This window comes from Cynocephalus volans, chromosome 3, assembly GCF_027409185.1.
Source record: "Cynocephalus volans isolate mCynVol1 chromosome 3, mCynVol1.pri, whole genome shotgun sequence".
Lineage (NCBI taxonomy): Eukaryota > Metazoa > Chordata > Mammalia > Dermoptera > Cynocephalidae > Cynocephalus > Cynocephalus volans.
This window is the reverse complement of record NC_084462.1, coordinates 56,220,496-56,240,295: the sequence shown is the minus strand read 5'-3', so window position 1 is coordinate 56,240,295 and position 19,800 is coordinate 56,220,496. Positions and strand designations below refer to the sequence as shown.

The window sequence follows — 19,800 nt, the reverse complement described above, 5'->3', positions numbered from 1 at the left end:
TTTATTGGCCATTTGAATAATCTCTTTTGCAAATGGCTTGTACAATACTCTTGCTTGTTTTGAACTGAATTATCTCTTTTCCTTGATAATTTTAGAATTAAAAAAAATTTTTTAATTGACACATAATAATTGTACATATTTATGGGGCACTATGTGATATTTCAATATTACAATGTGTAATGATGAAAGCAGGTTAATCTACATATCCATCACCTCAAAAATTTATCATTTCTTAGTGTTGTAAACATTCAAAATCCTCTCTTCCAGCTAATTGAAAGTATACAATAAGTTGCTGTTAATTATAGTCACCCCACAGCGCTATAGAACACTAGATCCTATTCCTCCTATTTATCTGTCATTTTGTATCCATTAATCAATCTCTCGCTATCCCCTTCCCCATACCCCTTCCCAGCCTCCGGTAACCACTATTGTACTCTACTTCTGTGTTATCAACTTTCTTAGCTACCGCATATGTCAGGTGTTTCTCTTTCTGTGCCCGGCTTATTTTACTTATAATGTCCTCTGAGCTCATCCATGTTGCTAGGGATGACAGAATTTCATTCCTTTTTATGGCTGAATAGTATTACCTTGTGTATATATACCACATTTTATCCATTCATCTGCTGATGGCCATATCTTGACTATTGTGAATAGTGTTGGAATAAACATGGGAGTGCAAATATCTCTTTGATATACTGATTTCCTTTCCTTTGGATCTATACCCAGTAGTGGGAGTGCTGAATTACATGGAAGTTCTATTTTTAGCTTTTTGAGGAACCTCCATGTTTTCCATAATGGCTGTACTAATTTACATGCCCACCAACAGCATAAAAGAGTTCCCCTTTTCTCTGCATCCTCACCAGCATTTGTTATTTTCTTTCTTTTTGGTAATAGCCATTCTAACTGGAGTGAGATGATATCTCATTGTGTGTGTCAGTGGGGGCGGGGCTTTTTTTCTGTGGCTGGCAGGTGGAGATCAGAACCCTTGAGCTTGGTGTTCTAACACAGTGCTCTAACCAACTGAGCTAACTGGCCAGCCCACCATTATGGTTTTGATTTACATTTCCCTGATTATTAGTGATGTTGAACATTTTCCCATATACCTATCGACCATTTTCAAATCTTCTTTTGAGAAATGTCTATTCAACTCACTTGCCCATTTTTTGGTTAGATTGTCCATTTTCGGGGTTTTGTTTGTTTTTTCTCCTAAATTGTTTGAGTTCCTTCTGCAAATTGGATATTAAACCCTTGTTGGATGAATAGTTTTCAAGTATTTTTTCTCATTCTTCAGGTTGTTTCTTCACTCTGTTAATTGTCTCCTTTGCTGTGCAGAAGTTTTTAAGCTTGATGCAATCCCATTTTTCCATTTTTGCTGTCATTTTGTTTATTTTTTCCTGTGTTTTTGAGGTCTTTCCCCATAAATTCTTTGCCCTGAATAATGTCCTGAAGCATTTCCCCTATGTTTTCTTCTAATAATTTCATAGTTCGGGGTTCTACATTAAGTCTTTAATCCATTTTGAAATGGTCTTTGTATATGGTAAGAGATGGAGGTCTAGTTTCATTCTTCTGCATATGGATATCTGGTTTTCCCAGCACCATTTACTGAAGAGACTGTCCTTTCCTCAATGAATATTCTTGGCACCTTTGTTGAAAATCAGTTGGCTGTAAACACATGGTCTTATTTCTGGGTTCTCTATTCTATTCCATTGGTCATGTGTCTGTTTTTATGACAGTACCAAGCTGTTTTGATTAATATAGCTTTGCAGTATATTTTGAATTCAGGTAGCATGATGCCTCCAGCTTTGTTCCTTTTGCTCAAAATTGCTTTGGCTATTCAGGGTCTCTTGTGGTGCCATATGAATTTTAGGATTTTTTTTTCTATTTCTGTGAAAAGTGTCATTAGTATTTTGATAGGGATTCCATTGAATGTATAGATTGCTTTTGGCTGTATGGTTATTTTCACAATATTAATTCTTCCAATCTATGAACACAGGATGTGTTTCCATTTCTTTGTGTCCTCTTCAATTTCTCTCATCACTGTTTAATATTTTCCTTGTAGAGATCTTTCACCTCCTTGGTTAAATTTATTCCTAGGTATTTTATGTATGTATTTATTTTGTGGCTATTGTAAATGAGATTGCTTCCTTAATTTCTTTTTCAGCTAGCTTGTTATTGCTGTATAGAAATGCTACTTACTTTTGTATGTTGATTTTGTACCCCGCAACTGTACTGAATTCATTTATCAGTTCTAACAGGTTTTGGGTGGAGCTCTTAAGTTTTTCTGTGTATAAGATCATGTCATCTGCAAACAGGGACAATTTGACTTCCTCCTTTCCAATTTAGATGCCCTTTATTTCTTTCTCTTGCCCAATTACTCTCTGGCTAGGACTGCAGGAATTTTTAATATATTCTCAATACAGACCATTAGTAAGTTTTTTGTGTTTTGCAAGTATCTTCTCCCACTATGTGGCTTGCTCTTTCATGGTCTTAATGATGTCTTTGAATATTTAGAAGTTCTTAATTTTAATGTAGCTACATCAAATTTTTCTTATATTGTAAGTACTTTTTTGTTTTCTTTTTCATATGTTACACTTGGGAATATTGTTAAATACTTTTTTTTGGTCTTATTTATTTATTTATTTATTTATTTTTATTTTTATTTTTATTTTTTTAAAGATGACCGGTAGGTTTTCGGGGAAGGAAGATGGCGGCGGCTGCGGCAGCTGGCGCGGAGTAGCTGAGGTGGAAAAGGTGGCCACTGGGCCTCAGGCAGTCGGGAAACTTGTGGACCTTCCTCTCGCCATCTCTTAAGGGAGGACTGCTGCTGCTGGCCGGTTGTGGGGGGTGACCGCCACTTTACCCCCGGCAGGAAAGGCTGCCTTATTTACAGGCAACAGCTTTGAAGTGTGGAGCAGGAAAAGAACTGTTTCTTAGCTGCAAAAGCGAGTCTCGAAACAGGGAACACCGCGCCAGGGCTGCTGTGGATGCAGACAGGATCCCGGAGGCCGGGGCCGCGCTGAAGGCAGCCAGCTGCCCTATTCAGGATTCGAGGTTTCAGGCCGGCATTAAAGAAGATTCCTGGGAGCGCCCGAGTCGCGCCGCGACTGAACAGCCCGAGGCGGCAGCAGCCGAGAACTGGGAAAGGCCGCAAACCAGAGACAGAGCGAGCGCCCGACCTGGCACAGCACTGTGAGTGATCCCTGGCACAGCTCTGTTCGGGGGGTGGATGCCCACCGGGCTCCCGCCTGCACCACCAGGCCACTCACCGTCCCGGTGCTGCCTCCATTTTCCCAGGTGCGGGCAGCTCCGCCCTGCTCGGCCATCACTGAGCCCTCCCACTTGCTTGGCCTGCGCGGGGCTTTCCGGAGCCTGCACACCGGCCTCCACTCCCACTCCCTTCGCGGTTCTCTGGCGGGGCTGGTGGCGGGGGGCGTCCCCGGCCAGTGTCGGGAGGACAAGGAAGTACGGGCGGGCCGACTGTCACTCCACTACACCCTGGACTCCGGCCCCAGGTAAACTCCCTGTTACTGGGAGGCAGATACCATCTCTGCGGCCACCAGTTTGGAAAAAAGCCTAACGAATTTCTGGTTGGGAATAGTGTGGTAGGAGAGTTCCCAGGTCCGCTTGAACCTGCCGGAGACCAGGCTGCAGGAGGGCGCTAGACTCGGTTTATACTGGGGGGATACAAAGGTGAACAAGACCCGAGAAAGATCTACATAGTGCTACAAAGGCACCCAGAGAGACCGGTCGTCTGTGCCTAGCAGAAACCTGGTAGACTTCCTCGGCGAGGCGGTGCCGAGCAGGGTCTTGAAGGCCCAGCTGATAGACGAGGGGTGCAGAAGACACGCCCCAGCCCAGCACAGTGCGCACAGAGTGGGGAGACGTGCGGCCAGGGAGGCGGAGACTTGACAGAAACCACACACCCTGTGGGGTCGCCACTGCACGATCTAACAGCCTGGGCCAGAGCACACGGAACAGGGAGAAGTCCTGCACAGGAAGTGAAAGCTCAACAGAGATCACACACCCTGCGGTACGTGATCCACCAGCCCAGCAGAGTCCAAGCTGACCAGAAAGGTGGCTCCCCGGAGAAGCCCAAGACCCGAGGCAACCACACACACAAGGCACTAGAGTCCAACTGAGCAGTCATGGAGGGAGCCATACGAAATTGGCAACCACAGCAACATCCTAGTTAGTCATTAGTCTCAAACCGGTGGACTGTGAAACCCCCTGCCACAATGAATAAACACCAAAAAAAAGATACCAGAAATACAAAAAATCAAGAAAGTACACCACCAAAAGTTAATAAATCTCAAACTCTAGATCCTATAGAACAAGAAGCCCTTGAAATAACTGATAAGGAATTTCGAGTGATAATTCTAAGGAAACTGAATGAGATACAAGAAAACTCAGCTAGACATCATGATGAAATGAGGAAAAGTATACAGGATCTGAAAGAGGAAATGTACAAGGAAATCAATGTCCTGAAAAAAAAATGTAGCAGAACTTGCTGAACTGAAGAAGTTATTCAACGAAATAAAAAACACAACGGAGAGTTTAACCAGCAGGCTTGTCGAAGTTGAAGAGAGAACCTCTGAACTTGAAGATGGGCTGTTTGAAATAACACAAGCAGACAAAAAGAAAGAAAAAAGAATCAAGGACATTGAAGAAAATCTGAGAAAGATATCAGACAACCATAAGCGATCAAATATCCGAGTCATGGGTATTCCAGAAGGGGAGGAAAATGGAGATTCCATTGAAAACATATTCAACAAAATAGTGGCAGAAAACTTCCCAGGTATAGGAAAAATCACAGATCTTCAGATCCAGGAAGCTCAACGATCTCCAAATGTATTCAACCCAAAAAGACCTTCTCCAAGACATGTCATAGTCAAATTGGCAAAACTCAGAGACAAAGAGAGAATCTTAAAAGCTGCAAGAGAGAAGCGTCAAATCACCTATAAGGGAGCCCCAATCAGGCTAACATCAGACTTTTCATCACAAACCCTAAAAGCTAGAAAGGAATGGGATGATATTTTCAAAATACTAAAAGACAAAGATTGCCAGCCAAGAATACTCTACCCTGCAAGGCTATCCTTCCGAAATGAGGTGCAAATAGTATATTTCTCAGACAAACAAAAACTGCGGGAGTTCACTACCACACGACCACCCTTAGAAGAAATCCTCAAGGGAGTACTGGGTTTGGGTCCTGGAAAATAACTACCACTGCCATAAAAAGCCAAGAAAAATCTAAACCCGCTACTATAATAAAAATGGCATTCATGAAGAGAAAACAAGCAAACAAAAACACTATCTACAACCTAAGGAACCAACAAACACAGAAAACAAACAGTAAATCAGAAAGCAAGGAACAAAAGACACCTAAGACAACCAAACAACCAATAAAATGCTAGGAATAAATCAACACCTTTCAATAACAACTCTTAATGTAAAAGGCTTAAATTCCCCAATTAAAAGACACAGACTGGCTGACTGGATCAAAAAGCAGGACCCAACTATATGCTGCCTACAAGAGACCCACCTCACCCATAAAGATTCACACAGACTAAGAGTGAAAGGATGGAAAAAGATTTACCATGCAAACAGAAAAGAAAAACGAGCTGGAGTAGCTATTCTTATATCTGACAAAATAGACTTTAAACTAAAAACCATAAAAAGAGACAATGAGGGACACTATTTAATGATAAAAGGACTGATCCATCAAGAAGACATAACAATCATAAATATGTATGCACCCAATGTTGGAGCAGCCAGATTTATAAAACAAATGCTATTAGACCTAAAGAAGGAAATAGACACTAATACCATAATAGCAGGGGACCTGAACACCCCACTGTCAATATTAGACAGATCATCCAGGCAAAGAATCAGTAGAGAAACACAAGATCTAAACAAGACTCTAGACCAATTGGAATTGGCAGATATCTACAGAACATTCCACCCAACAACCTCAGAATATTCATTCTTCTCATCAGCACATGGATCATTCTCCAGGATAGATCACATATTAGGTCACAAATCAAGTCTCAATAAATTCAAAAAAATTGGAATTATCCCATGTATCTTCTCAGACCACAATGGATTAAAACTAGAAATTAATAACAAACGAAACTCTGGAAACTATACAAACACTTGGAAATTAAACAGCATTCTACTTAATGACATATGGGTCCAAGAAGAAATCAAGCAGGAAATCAAAAAATTTATTGAAACTAATGAAAACAATGATACATCATACCAAAACCTGTGGGATACTGCAAAAGCAGTATTGAGGGGAAAATTTATTGCATTAAACGCTCACTTCAGAAGAATAGAAAGATGGCAAGTGAACAACCTAACACTTCACCTTAAAGAACTAGAAAAACAAGAACAATCCAAACCTAAAGTTAGCAGACGGAAAGAAATCATTAAGATCAGAGCAGAACTGAATGAAATTGAAAACCAAAAAACAATTCAAAAGATCAATGAATCAAAAAGTTGGTTTTTTGAAAAGATAAATAAAATTGACAAACCATTAGCATGGCTAACAAAAAAAAGAAGAGAGAAGACTCAAATAACCAAAATTAGAAATGAAAAAGGCGATATTACAACTGATTCATCTGAAATACAAGGAATCATTCGAGACTACTATAAACAACTATACGCCAACAAATTTGAAAATCTGGAGGAAATGGATAAATTTCTGGACACACACAAGCTCCCAAAACTGAACCGTGAAGACGTAGAAAATTTGAACAGACCAATAACAATAAAGGAGATTGAAGCTGTTATCAGAAGGCTCCCAACAAAGAAAAGCCCAGGACCAGATGGATTCACAGCAGAATTTTACCAAACATTCAAAGAGGAATTGACACCAATTCTTTACAAACTATTCCAAAAGATTGAAACGGACGCAAATCTCCCAAACTCATTCTATGAAGCAAACATCATCCTGATACCAAAACCAGGTAAAGATATAACCAAAAAAGAAAACTACAGGCCGATATCCTTGATGAATATAGATGCAAAAATCCTCACTAAAATACTAGCAAACAGAATACAGCAACACATACGAAAAATTATTCATCACGATCAAGTGGGATTCATCCCAGGGATGCAAGGTTGGTTCAACATACGCAAATCAATAAATGTGATACACCATATTAATAAACTCAAACACAAGGACCATATGATCATCTCTATAGATGCTGAAAAAGCATTTGATAAAGTTCAGCACTCATTCATGACAAAGACCCTCTATAAGTTAGGTATAGAGGGAAAGTATCTCAACATAATTAAAGCCATATATGCCAAACCCACTGCCAATATCATCCTGAATGGGGAAAAGCTGAAAGCTTTTCCTTTAAGAACAGGCACTAGACAAGGATGCCCACTCTCACCACTCCTATTCAACATAGTGTTGGAAGTACTAGCCAGAGCAATCAGAGAAGAGAAGGAAATAAAGGGCATCCAGATTGGAAAAGATGAAGTCAAACTGTCCCTGTTTGCAGATGACATGATCCTATATATCGAACAGCCTAAAACCTCTACAAAAAAACTGTTGGAATTGATAAATGATTTCAGCACAGTCGCAGGATACAAAATCAACACACAAAAATCAGTAGCATTTCTTTTCTCCAATAGTGAACATGCAGAAGGAGAAATCAAGAAAGCCTGCCCATTTACAATAGCCACCAAAAAAATAAAATACTTAGGAATTGAGTTAACCAAGGAGGTGAAAAATCTCTATAATGAGAACTACAAACCACTGCTGAGAGAAATTAGAGAGGATACAAGAAGATGGAAAGATATCCCATGCTCTTGGATTGGAAGAATCAACATAGTGAAAATGTCCATACTACCCAAAGTGATATACAAATTCAATGCAATCCCCATCAAAATTCCAAAGACATTTTTCTCAGAAATGGAAAAAACTATCCAGACATTTATATGGAACAATAAAAGACCACGCATAGCCAAAGCAATGCTGAGCAAAAAAAATAAAGCTGGAGGCATAACACTACCTGACTTTAAGCTATACTACAAAGCTATAATAACCAAAACAGTATGGTACTGGCATAAAAACAGACACACTGACCAATGGAATAGAATAGAGAATCCAGAAATCAACCCACACACTTACTGTCAGCTGATCTTTGACAAAGGCACCAAGCCTATTCACTGGTGAAGGGACTGCCTATTCAGCAAATGGTGCTGGGATAACTGGATATCCATATGCAGGAGAATGAAACTAGATCCATACCTCTCACCGTATACTAAAATCAACTCAAAATGGATTAAGGATTTAAATATACACCCTGAAACAATAAAACTTCTTAAAGAAAACATAGGAGAAACACTTCAGGAAATAGGACTGGGCACAGACTTCATGAATACGACCCCAAAAGCACGGGCAACCAAAGGAAAAATAAACAAATGGGATTATATCAAACTAAAAAGCTTTTGCACAGCAAAAGAAACAATTAAAAGAGTTAAAAGACAACCAACAGAGTGGGAGAAAATATTTGCAAAATATATATCTGACAAAGGATTAATATCCAGAATATATAAGGAACTCAAACAACTGTACAAGAAGAAAACAAGCAACCCAATTAAAAAATGGGCAAAAGAGCTAAATAGGCATTTCTCTAAGGAAGATATCCAAATGGCCAACAGACATATGAAAAAATGCTCAACATCACTCAGCATCTGGGAAATGCAAATCAAAACTACATTGAGATACCATCTAACTCCAGTTAGGATGGCTAAAATCCAAAAGACTGTGAACGATAAATGCTGGCGAGGCTGCGGAGAAAAAGGAACTCTCATACATTGTTGGTGGGACTGCAAAATGGTGCAGCCTCTATGGAAAATGGTATGGAGGTTCCTCAAACAATTGCAGATAGATCTACCATACGACCCAGCTATCCCACTGTTGGGAATATACCCAGAGGAATGGAAATCATCAAGTCGAAGGTATATCTGTTTCCCAATGTTTATCGCAGCACTCTTTACAATAGCCAAGAGTTGGAACCAGCCCAAATGCCCATCATCAGATGAGTGGATACGGAAAATGTGGTACATCTACACAATGGAATACTACTCAGCTATAAAAACGAATGAAATACTGCCATTTGCAACAACATGGATGGACCTTGAGAGAATTATATTAAGTGAAACAAGTCAGGCACAGAAAGAGAAATACCACATGTTCTCACTTATTGGTGGGAGCTAAAAATTAATATATAAATTCACACACACACACACACACACACACACACACACACACACACAAACCGGGGGGGGGAAGAAGATATAACAACCACAATTATTTGAAGTTGATACGACAAGCAAACAGAAAGGACATTGTTGGGGGGGAGGGGGGGAGGGAGAAGGGAGGGAGGTTTTGGTGATGGGGAGCAATAATCAGCCACAATGTATATCGACAAAATAAAATTTTTTAAAAAAATTTAAAAATAAATAAATAAATAAATAAAGATGACCGGTAAGGTGATCTTAACCCTTGACTTGGTGTTATCAGCACCACGCTCTCCCAGTGAGCCAACCGGCCATCCCTATATGGGATCCAAACCCGTGGCCTTGGTGTTATCAGCACCGCACTCTCCTGAGTGAGCCATGGGCCAGCCCTTTTTTGTCTTATTTAAAGTCTTTCCCTACCCAGAGTTACAAAGATATTGTTTATATTCTTTTCTTTCTTTCTTTCTTTTTTCTGGACAGTACAGGGATCCAAACTCTTGACTGTGGTGTTATAACACCACGCTCTAACCAACTGAGCTAACCAGCTAGCCCTGTTTATATCATTTTCTAAAAGCTTTATTATTTTGCATTTTCATATTTACTTCTACAGTTCATCTGAAATTTAGTTTTGCATATGGTATGAGGCAGGGGTCAAGTTTTATTTTTGTCTCCTTATGGACAACCAGCACTTCTCATTGAAATGACCATTCATTCTCCACTGCTCTATCATGCCACTTCTGTCATGCATCAAGTGTCCATTTATGCCTGGGTCTATTCTGGCCTCCCTATCCTGTTTTATTCACCTATTTTTCACCTATTTTCTTTTTTAAAAAGAATCCAATTTTATTTTATTTTTTTTTTCTTTTTGACCAGTAAGGGGATCGCAACCTCTGGCACAGTGTGATCTGCACCACGCTCAGCCAGTGAGCGCACCGGCCATCCCTATATAGGATCCGAACCCGCGGCCTCAGTGCTACCAGTGCTGCACTCTCCCGAGTGAGCCACGGGGCCAGCCCTTTCACCTATTTTCTATTTACGATTTCTATATATCTGTATTTAATTTATATTTCTGTTACTCATTCATCTATTTTTTATCTTAATTACTGTAGCTTTTTAACAAATCTTGATAGAGCAAGTTCTATCACCATGCTCTTTTCCAAGAGTGAGCTGACTATTCTTAGCCTTTTATATTTCCCTCTTTGATTTTTAGTGGTTGCAAAGTATTGCTCTGTGTAAGTGTATCAGATTTTATCTAACCAATGTTTTGCCTTTGTGAATAATGCTATGGTGATCATTCTTGTAGATACATCTTTGAGATCATGTGTGAGTGCTGAGAGGATATACTCTATTCTCTGCCTACAATGCCTATCCCCTCTGTTCCTCTTGACCAATTTCCACTTATTCTTCAAAACCTTGCCCAAATGTCCCTTCCTCTGAAGACAAGGCTTTTGTCTACTCCCTTGGCAGAGCCAGCCACTCCTTCCTCTATGTTTTCATGGTCTTAGATGTTCCCCTTGCTGTACTTATCACATTGCCACTTATTACCATAGGGTGGTTTCCTCCCACTCCCTTTTGGTAGACCATCAGCTTTTAGAGTACAGAAGACATGTCTTAGTCATCTTTGTGCTTGGTGCATTATGGGCATTCAGCAAATACTGATGAATGAATTAGCAGAGTAATGTAGGAATAAACGAACTCCAACTAGCAATCAAATAGATTAACACAGGAATGTAGGAATAAATGAACTCCACCTAGCAATTGGAAAAGATGTCCCTCTTTCCTGACCTCCCAATTATGTTAAATGTATCCTTATAACATTTACATTTTTTAGCTTTTAGGTCCCAGAGCTAATGAGTTTTTTAAAATTTCCTCTTCAGAACTATCCTTGTAATTTAGATATTGCTTCTGATAAATAGAAAAGATGAGAAATGTGGAGAAAAGTAAAGAAGGAAAAAAATGAAGAAATCAATGACAAAAGGAAAAAGAGTGTAGTGGATTGAATTATGTCCCCCCAAAACTCAATGAAGCTTGAATTGTGTCCCCCAAGTTTATGTATTAGAAACTTAGCCCCTACTGTGACTGTTAAGAGGGTGGGAAATCCTATTAGGGTAATTGTAAGGTGGGGCCTTGAAGAGGTGATTGGATTATAGGACTGTGCAGTAATGAATGGACTAAAAATGGTGGTCAGGGGCATGGTTCTGAGGGCTTTAAACAAAGAGGGGAGTCTGTCTTTCTCTCTCTGCTCTCTCTGCTCCCACTATTTGCAATGTGAGATCCCTGGGTCACTGTCACCACCACCAGATGGACTTTGGGCTCCCCAGCCTCAGAAACTGTAAGCAATAAATTTTGTTTTTCTTTATAATTACTGAGTTCTGTGTATTTTGTTATAAGCAACACAAAATGGACTAATACAGAGAGTATTAGTTGAATCATACTTACCTGTAACAGGTTTAGGTGGTTTGATCTTCATTATATGAACTGGAAGACTCAACTTAATGTCTCCTTTAAAACAAATGTTTTCCTAAAATAAAGAAAAGGCAATGGAAATAAGCCAAAAAAGGAGATAAAATGAAATCATTAAAAACACTCATCCTAAAAGAAGGCAGTAAAAGAGGGAAAAGGAAGAAAAACAAATGGGACAAATAGAAAGTAAATAGCAAGCTGGTAGATTTAAACTCAAACATATCAATAGTCTCAGTAAATGTATATGGTCTAAACACCCCAGTTAAAAGGCAGAGAACAGGCCGGCCTGTGGCTCACTTGGGAGAGTAAAGTGCTGATAACACCAAGGCCACGGGTTCGGATCCCATATAGGGATGGCCGGTTGGCTCACTTGGGAGAGTGTGGTGCTGACAGCATCAAGTCAAGGGTTGAGATCCCCTTACTGGTCATCTTTAAAAAAAAAAAAAAAAAGTAAATGTATATGGTCTAAACACCCCAGTTATCTTTTTCGTGACCGGCACTCAGCCAGTGAGTGCACTGGCCGTTCCTATATAGGATCCGAACCCGCAGGGGGAGCATCGCCACGCTCCCAGCGCAGCACTCTCCCCAGTGCGCCACGGGCTCAGCTAAACACCCCAGTTAAAAGGCAGAGAACAGGCCAGCCCGTGGCTCACTTGCGAGAGAGTGGTGTTGATAACACCAAGGCCATGGGTTCGGATCCCATATAGGGATGGCCGGTTAGCTCACTGGGTGAGCATGGTGCTGACAACACCAAGTCAAGGGTTAAGATCCCCTTACCAGTCATCTTTAAAAAAATTAAAAATAAATAAATAAATAAATAAATAAAAGGCAGAGATTGTCAGATTGTATAAAAAGACAAAATCCAATTATACATTGCCAAAAAGAAACTTATTTTAATCACAAATATGTTACAAGTAAAAGTACAGAAACAGATAAATCTTACTAAAACTAGTCAGAAGAAAGCTGGTGTGGCTACATTAATATCTGATATAGAAGATTTCAGAACAAAAAAAGAAAAAAAGATTTCAGAACAAAGAATATTTCTAGGGACCAAAAGCTCAGTGAATAGGGCTGGCTAGTTAGTGACAACACCAAGGTCAAGGGTTCAAATCACTATACCAGCCAGCAGCAATTAAAAAAAAGAAGTCAGTGAATAATAATAAAATGGTCAATTCAGCAGAAGACATGACATTCCAAATTATTATGCATTGAACAACAGGGCTTCAAAATACTTGGATCAAAAACTCACAGAAATGAAAAAAGGAATAAATAAATCTAAATCTTAGAGATACCTTTTTCAATAATTGGTAGAATAAGAAAGACAGAAAATCAGTAAAAATATAGGATATAAAAGACTTGAATAACTTGACTAATAATAGCAGAATACACATTCTTTTCAAGTGCACATAGACCATTTACAAAGATAAACCATATTCTGGGCATAAAATAAATCTCAATAAATTTAAAAAGATTCAAATTATATAAAGTATGTTTTCAGATCAAAATAGAATTAAATTAGATACCAGTCAAGGAGAGATAATCTGTAATATCTCCAATATTTGGACACTAAACAACATGCTTCTAAACAATCTATTGGCCAAAGAAGAAATAAAAAAGCATACTAGGAAGTAGTTTGAATTGAATAAAAATGAAAACATATCAAAATGTTAAGGATGTAGCTAAAGCAGTACTTAAACATAAGTTTACAGCACTATCTATATTAGGAAAGAAGAGAGATCTCAAATCAATGATCTGAGCTTCTACTTTAAGAAACTAGAAGACAAGTAAAAAACTAAACCCAAAGTAAACAGAACAAAGGAAATAATAAAAACCAAACTGGAAATCCGTGAGATAGAAAACAAAAAAGAGAGAAAAATATATGAAAACAAAAGCGTGTTGCTATGGTTTGAATTTCTGTCCTCTGCAAAACTCACGTTGAAACTTAATCCTCAATGTGGAAGCGTTGAGAGGTGGGGCCTTTAATCTGTTCTCATGAATAGATTTATCCATTCATGGATTAGTGGATTAATAGGTAATCATGGGAGTGGGGCTGGTGGCTTTATAAGCAGAGGCAGAGAGACCTTTGCTAGCATTCTCAGCTTCCTCACCATGTGATACCCTGCACCACCTCAGGACTCTGCATAGAGACCCCACCAGCAAGAAGGCCCTCACCAGATTCAGCCCCTCAACCTTGGGCTCCAGAACTGTAAGAAATAAATTTTGTTTCTTTATAAATTACCCAGCTTCATGTACTGTTATAAGCAACAGAAAACGGACTAAGACACTTGTTCTTTGAAAAGATTAAAACAATTCAGAAACATCTAACCAAGCTGATTAAAAAGGAGAGAAGATACAAATTACCAATATCAGAAATGAGAGCAATGGCATCAGAACACATTTTAAAGATAATAAAAGGATAATAAGGGAATGTTATGAACCACTTTAAGCCAATAAATTTGACAACTTAGAGAAAATGGACAAATTCCTTGAAAGACACAAAATACGAAAGCTTACTTAAGAAGAAATAGATAACCTGAATAGCCCTTTATCTATTAAAGAAATTGAATTTGACCAGATGGATTCACAGCAGAATTTTACCAAACATTCAAAGAGGAATTGACACCGATTCTTTACAAACTATTCCAAAAGATTGAAACGGACGCAAAACTCCCAAACTCATTCTATGAAGCAAACATCATCCTGATACCAAAACCAGGTAAAGATATAACCAAAAAAGAAAACTACAGGCCAATATCCCTGATGAATATAGATGCAAAAATCCTCACTAAATTACTAGCAAACAGAATACAGCAACACATACGAAAAATTATTCATCACGATCAAGTGGGATTCATCCCAGGGATGCAAGGTTGGTTCAACATACGCAAATCAATAAATGTGATACACCATATTAATAAACTCAAACACAAGGACCATATGATCATCTCTATAGATGCTGAAAAAGCATTTGATAAAGTTCAGCACTCATTCATGACAAAGACCCTCTATAAGTTAGGTATAGAGGGAAAGTATCTCAACATAATTAAAGCCATATATGCCAAACCCACAGCCAATATCATCCTGAATGGGGAAAAGCTGAAAGCTTTTCCTTTAAGAACAGGAACTAGACAAGGATGCCCACTCTCACCACTCCTATTCAACATAGCGTTGGAAGTACTAGCCAGAGCAATCAGAGAAGAGAAGGAAATAAAGGGCATCCAGATTGGAAAAGATGAAGTCAAACTGTCCCTGTTTGCAGATGACATGATCCTATATATCGAACAGCCTAAAACCTCTACAAAAAAACTGCTAGAATTGATAAATGATTTCAGCACAGTAGCAGGATACAAAATCAACACTCAAAAATCAGTAGCATTTCTTTTCTCCAATAGTGAACATGCAGAAAGAGAAATCAAGAAAGCCTGCCCATTTACAATAGCCACCAAAAAAATAAAATACTTAGGAATTGAGTTAACCAAGGAGGTGAAAAATCTCTATAATGAGAACTACAAACCACTGCTGAGAGAAATTAGAGAGGATACAAGAAGATGGAAAGATATCCCATGCTCTTGGATTGGAAGAATCAACATAGTGAAAATGTCCATACTACCCAAAGTGATATACAAATTCAATGCAATCCCCATCAAAATCCCAAAGACATTTTTCTCAGAAATGGAAAAAACTATCCAGACATTTATATGGAACAATAAAAGACCACGCATAGCCAAAGCAATGCTGAGCAAAAAAAATAAAGCTGGAGGCATAACACTACCTGACTTTAAGCTATACTACAAAGCTATAATAACCAAAACAGTATGGTACTGGCATAAAAACAGACACACTGACCAATGGAATAGAATAGAGAATCCAGAAATCAACCCACACACTTACTGTCAGCTGATCTTTGACAAAGGCATCAAGCCTATTCAGTGGCGAAGGGACTGCCTCTTCAGCAAATGGTGCTGGGACAACTGGATATCCATATGCAGGAGAATGAAACTTGATCCATACCTCTCGCCGTATACTAAAATCAACTCAAAATGGATTAAGGATTTAAATATACACCCTGAAACAATAAAACTTCTTAAAGAAAACATAGGAGAAACACTGCAGGAAATAGGACTGGGCACAGACTTCATGAGTACGACCCCAAAAGCACGGGCAACCAAAGGAAAAATAAACAAATGGGATTATATCAAACTAAAAAGCTTCTGCACAGCAAAAGAAACAATTAACAGAGTTAAAAGACAACCAACAGAGTGGGAGAAAATATTTGCTAAATATACATCTGACAAAGGATTAATATCCAGAATATATAAGGAACTCAAACAACTGTACAAGAAGAAAACAAGCAACCCAATTAAAAAATGGGCAAAAGAGCTAAGTAGGCATTTCTCTAAGGAAGATATACAAATGGCCAACAGACATATGAAAAAATGCTCAACATCACTCAGCATCCGGGAAATGCAAATCAAAACCACATTGAGATACCATCTAACCCCAGTTAGGATGGCTAAAATCCAAAAGACTATGAACGATAAATGCTGGCGAGGCTGCGGAGAAAAAGGAACTCTCATACATTGTTGGTGGGACTGCAAAATGGTGCAGCCTCTATGGAAAATGGTATGGAGGTTCCTCAAACAATTGCAGATAGATCTACCATACGACCCAGCTATCCCACTATTGGGAATATACCCAGAAGAATGGAAATCATCAAGTCGAAGGTATACCTGTTTCCCAATGTTCATCGCAGCCCTCTTTACAATAGCCAAGAGTTGGAACCAGCCCAAATGCCCATCATCGGATGAGTGGATACGGAAAATGTGGTACATCTACACAATGGAATACTACTCAGCTATAAAAACGAATGAAATACTGCCATTTGCAACAACATGGATGGACCTTGAGAGAATTATATTAAGTGAAACAAGTCAGGCACAGAAAGAGAAATACCACATGTTCTCACTTATTGGTGGGAGCTAAAAATTAATATATAAATTCACACACACACACACACACACACACACAGACACACACACACACACACACGCACACAAACCGGGGTGGGGGGGAAGAAGATATAACAACCACAATTATTTGAAGTTGATATGACAAGCAAACAGAAAGGACATTGTTGGGGGGGATGGGGGGAGGGAGAAGGGAGGGAGGTTTTGGTGATGGGGAGCAATAATCAGCCACAATGTATATCGACAAAATAAAATTAAAAAATAAAATAAATAAATTAAAAAAAAAAAAGGAGCCAAAAAAAGAAACAGTTGAAATTAAAAAAATAATAATAATAAAATAAAAAAATAAAAAAATAAAATTGTGAGTAGTAATTATTACAAAAAAAAAAAAAAAAAAAAAAAAAGAAATTGAATTTGTAGTTCCATAAAGAAAATTCCAGGACAAGGTGGCTTTGTGAATAAACACTATCAAACATTTTAGGAAGACATAATGTCAGTTCTGTACAAACTCTTCCAGAAAATAGAAGAGGCAGAACACTCCCCAGCTTATTACATAAGAACAACATTACCCTGATAACACAATGAAAGATGTCACAAGCAAACAAAACTATAAATATCTCTCATAAGAGAGATGCAAAATTTCTTAACAAATTATGAGCACACCGAAATCAGCAAGTTAGATCTGTGAAGAGTGTATTTAAAAAGTAAAAAGGCACAAATAAATAACATTAGGAATAAGGAAGAGTAATAACAAGAGATAGAGGAGTTTATAAAATTTTATATTATAGGAGAAACATATTTACACACATACATCCTAATAAATTATAATGTCTAAATTAAATGAATTATGATTGTAATTGGCTCAAATGTTTAAAAAATGATAGACTAATAACCATAGAAGAAATTGAAAACATACAAAAAATTTTTACTGCTAAGTAAGATCTCAGGACTTATGCAGACCTAGGTGGAAAAAAGTAAAGATATCCAACTTACCTTACAAGGCTAGCACACACTGATACTGAAAGCTGACCAGAAAACCACACATACACACAGACAGACACACACACACACAGACAGGCACACACACAGAGACACACACACACAGAGACACACACACACAGAGACACACACACACACAGACACACACACACACAGACACACACACAGACACACACACACAGACTATAAGTCAATTGTATGTTTGAACTTGAAACTATCTATGAGCACAGAACTATCAACGAACAGAGAACTTTCAGTTGCTTTTCTAATATTTTATTTAAGATTTTAATGTTATGAAAGCAAACTGATAGTGTAATTAAATGAATTATGACCAAGTATGGGTTACCCAAGAATGAAAGGAAGAATGTTTCAACATGAGAAAAACTAATAATGTAACCACTTCATTAGAAGATTAAATGAGAAAAACTCATCTCAAAAGATGAGGGATGGTACAGCCCTTATGGAAAATAATATGGAGGTTTCTAAAGAAATTAAAAATAGAACTGACATATGACCTAGCAATCCCTTTTCTAGGCATATACCCAAACAAAATGAAATCACCACTTTGTAACATATCTGCATACCCATGTTCACTGCAGCATTATTCACAATAGCCAAGACACAGAAAGATCCTAAGTGTCCGAATGGACGAATGGATAAGGACCACTGTACATATATGCAATGGAAATATTACTCATCTCTAAAAAGAATGAGACCTTACCATTTGCCACAACATAAATGAGCCTGGAAGACACTATGCTAAGAGAAATAAACAAAACACAGGAAGAAAAATATTGCATGATCTCACTCATATGTAGAATCTTTTTTAAAAAAATCAAATATACAGAGATAGAGAACAAAGTAGTGGTTACCAGGGGCAGCGGGGGCTATGGGGGGAAATGAGGAGAAGCAGGTCAGAGGATACAAAGCAGATATATAGGATGAACAAGTCTAATGTACAACATGAGGACTCTAAGTAATAAAATTGTACTGCACGTAGGATTCATGCTAAATGAGTAGATTTTAGCTGCTCTTGCCACAAAAGCAAAAAAAAAGGAACTATATGAGATGATGGATATGTTCATTTGCTTCACTATAGTAACTTTTTTACTATCTATATGTATTTCATAACATCATGTTGTATACCTTAAATATATACAATAAAATTTATTTTTTAAAAAAAGGTGAGGGAAAAGTATTTGATAAAAGTCAATATCCATTCCCAATTTAAACAAAACAAAACAAAACAAAAGAAAACAAACCTCTTAGTAAGCCAAGACTAGAGGGACACATACTTAATATGATAAAGAATATTTACCAAAAACTTAGTGTGTAAGCTTCATGTGTGTAAGCTTAGTGTGTAAAACATTTGAAGCATTCTCATTGTCACGAACAGGTCATGGATATCCCATTACCACCACTATTATTCAACATTTTACTAGCAATTCTAGAAAATATAAAAAGGCAAGAACAATAAATAGGAGGCATAAATACTTGAAAGGGAAAAAGTTGTATTTACAGTTATTATTATTTATCTAGAAAATCCAAGAGTGTCATCTGGCAAACATTAGAACTAACAAAGTTTAGTAGAGGCCAACAGTACCAGGACTAGCATAAAGAAAATGAGGTACCAAGGTTGGGGGTGCAAAATTTAAGGAGGCACTCATTCTTAGGTGCCACCCTGCACTTGCATGACCCTGAGAGTGTCTTTTTAAATTTTGCACTCTCTGTGCCTCACTTACTTCACCCTAATCTTGGTCCTGGGGGGCAGATACAAGATCAATATACAAAAATCAATAACTTTCTTATGCACCAGTATAGTGAAAATTTGTCATCGTTTTGGCTACCCAGTCCTAAACACCTTTTCTATTTTAGAAAAGAGGAGATTGCCCTATTATGTGAGCCTTGAACAATCTGTCTCCTTTTAAGGAACTGAAGGGGCCAGATACTTCTTCTTGTCCCTTGGAGGTACGTATTGGCACATGACCTAGACTTAATCAGTTGTATACTCCTGCCCATAACTTTGAATCTTTAGGGAGTGACACAGAAATTAAGAAAGAGTAGATAAATTATTTACAGTGAAGGCAAACATGGCCAGAGCCCAATGGCACACTCA

At 38.2% G+C, this 19,800-nt stretch overlaps 1 protein-coding gene across 1 annotated transcript in view; it reads right to left on the bottom strand.

Moving 5' to 3' along the window:
* The window catches only part of WDR93 (WD repeat domain 93), a 68,470-nt gene that overhangs the window by 22,279 nt on the left and 26,391 nt on the right, over positions 1-19,800 (bottom strand). Inside the window, exon 8 of the mRNA XM_063090817.1 lies at positions 11,695-11,776. Within this exon, the coding sequence (XP_062946887.1) occupies positions 11,695-11,776 (82 nt within the window). The remainder of the gene's footprint in view (positions 1-11,694; positions 11,777-19,800) is intronic.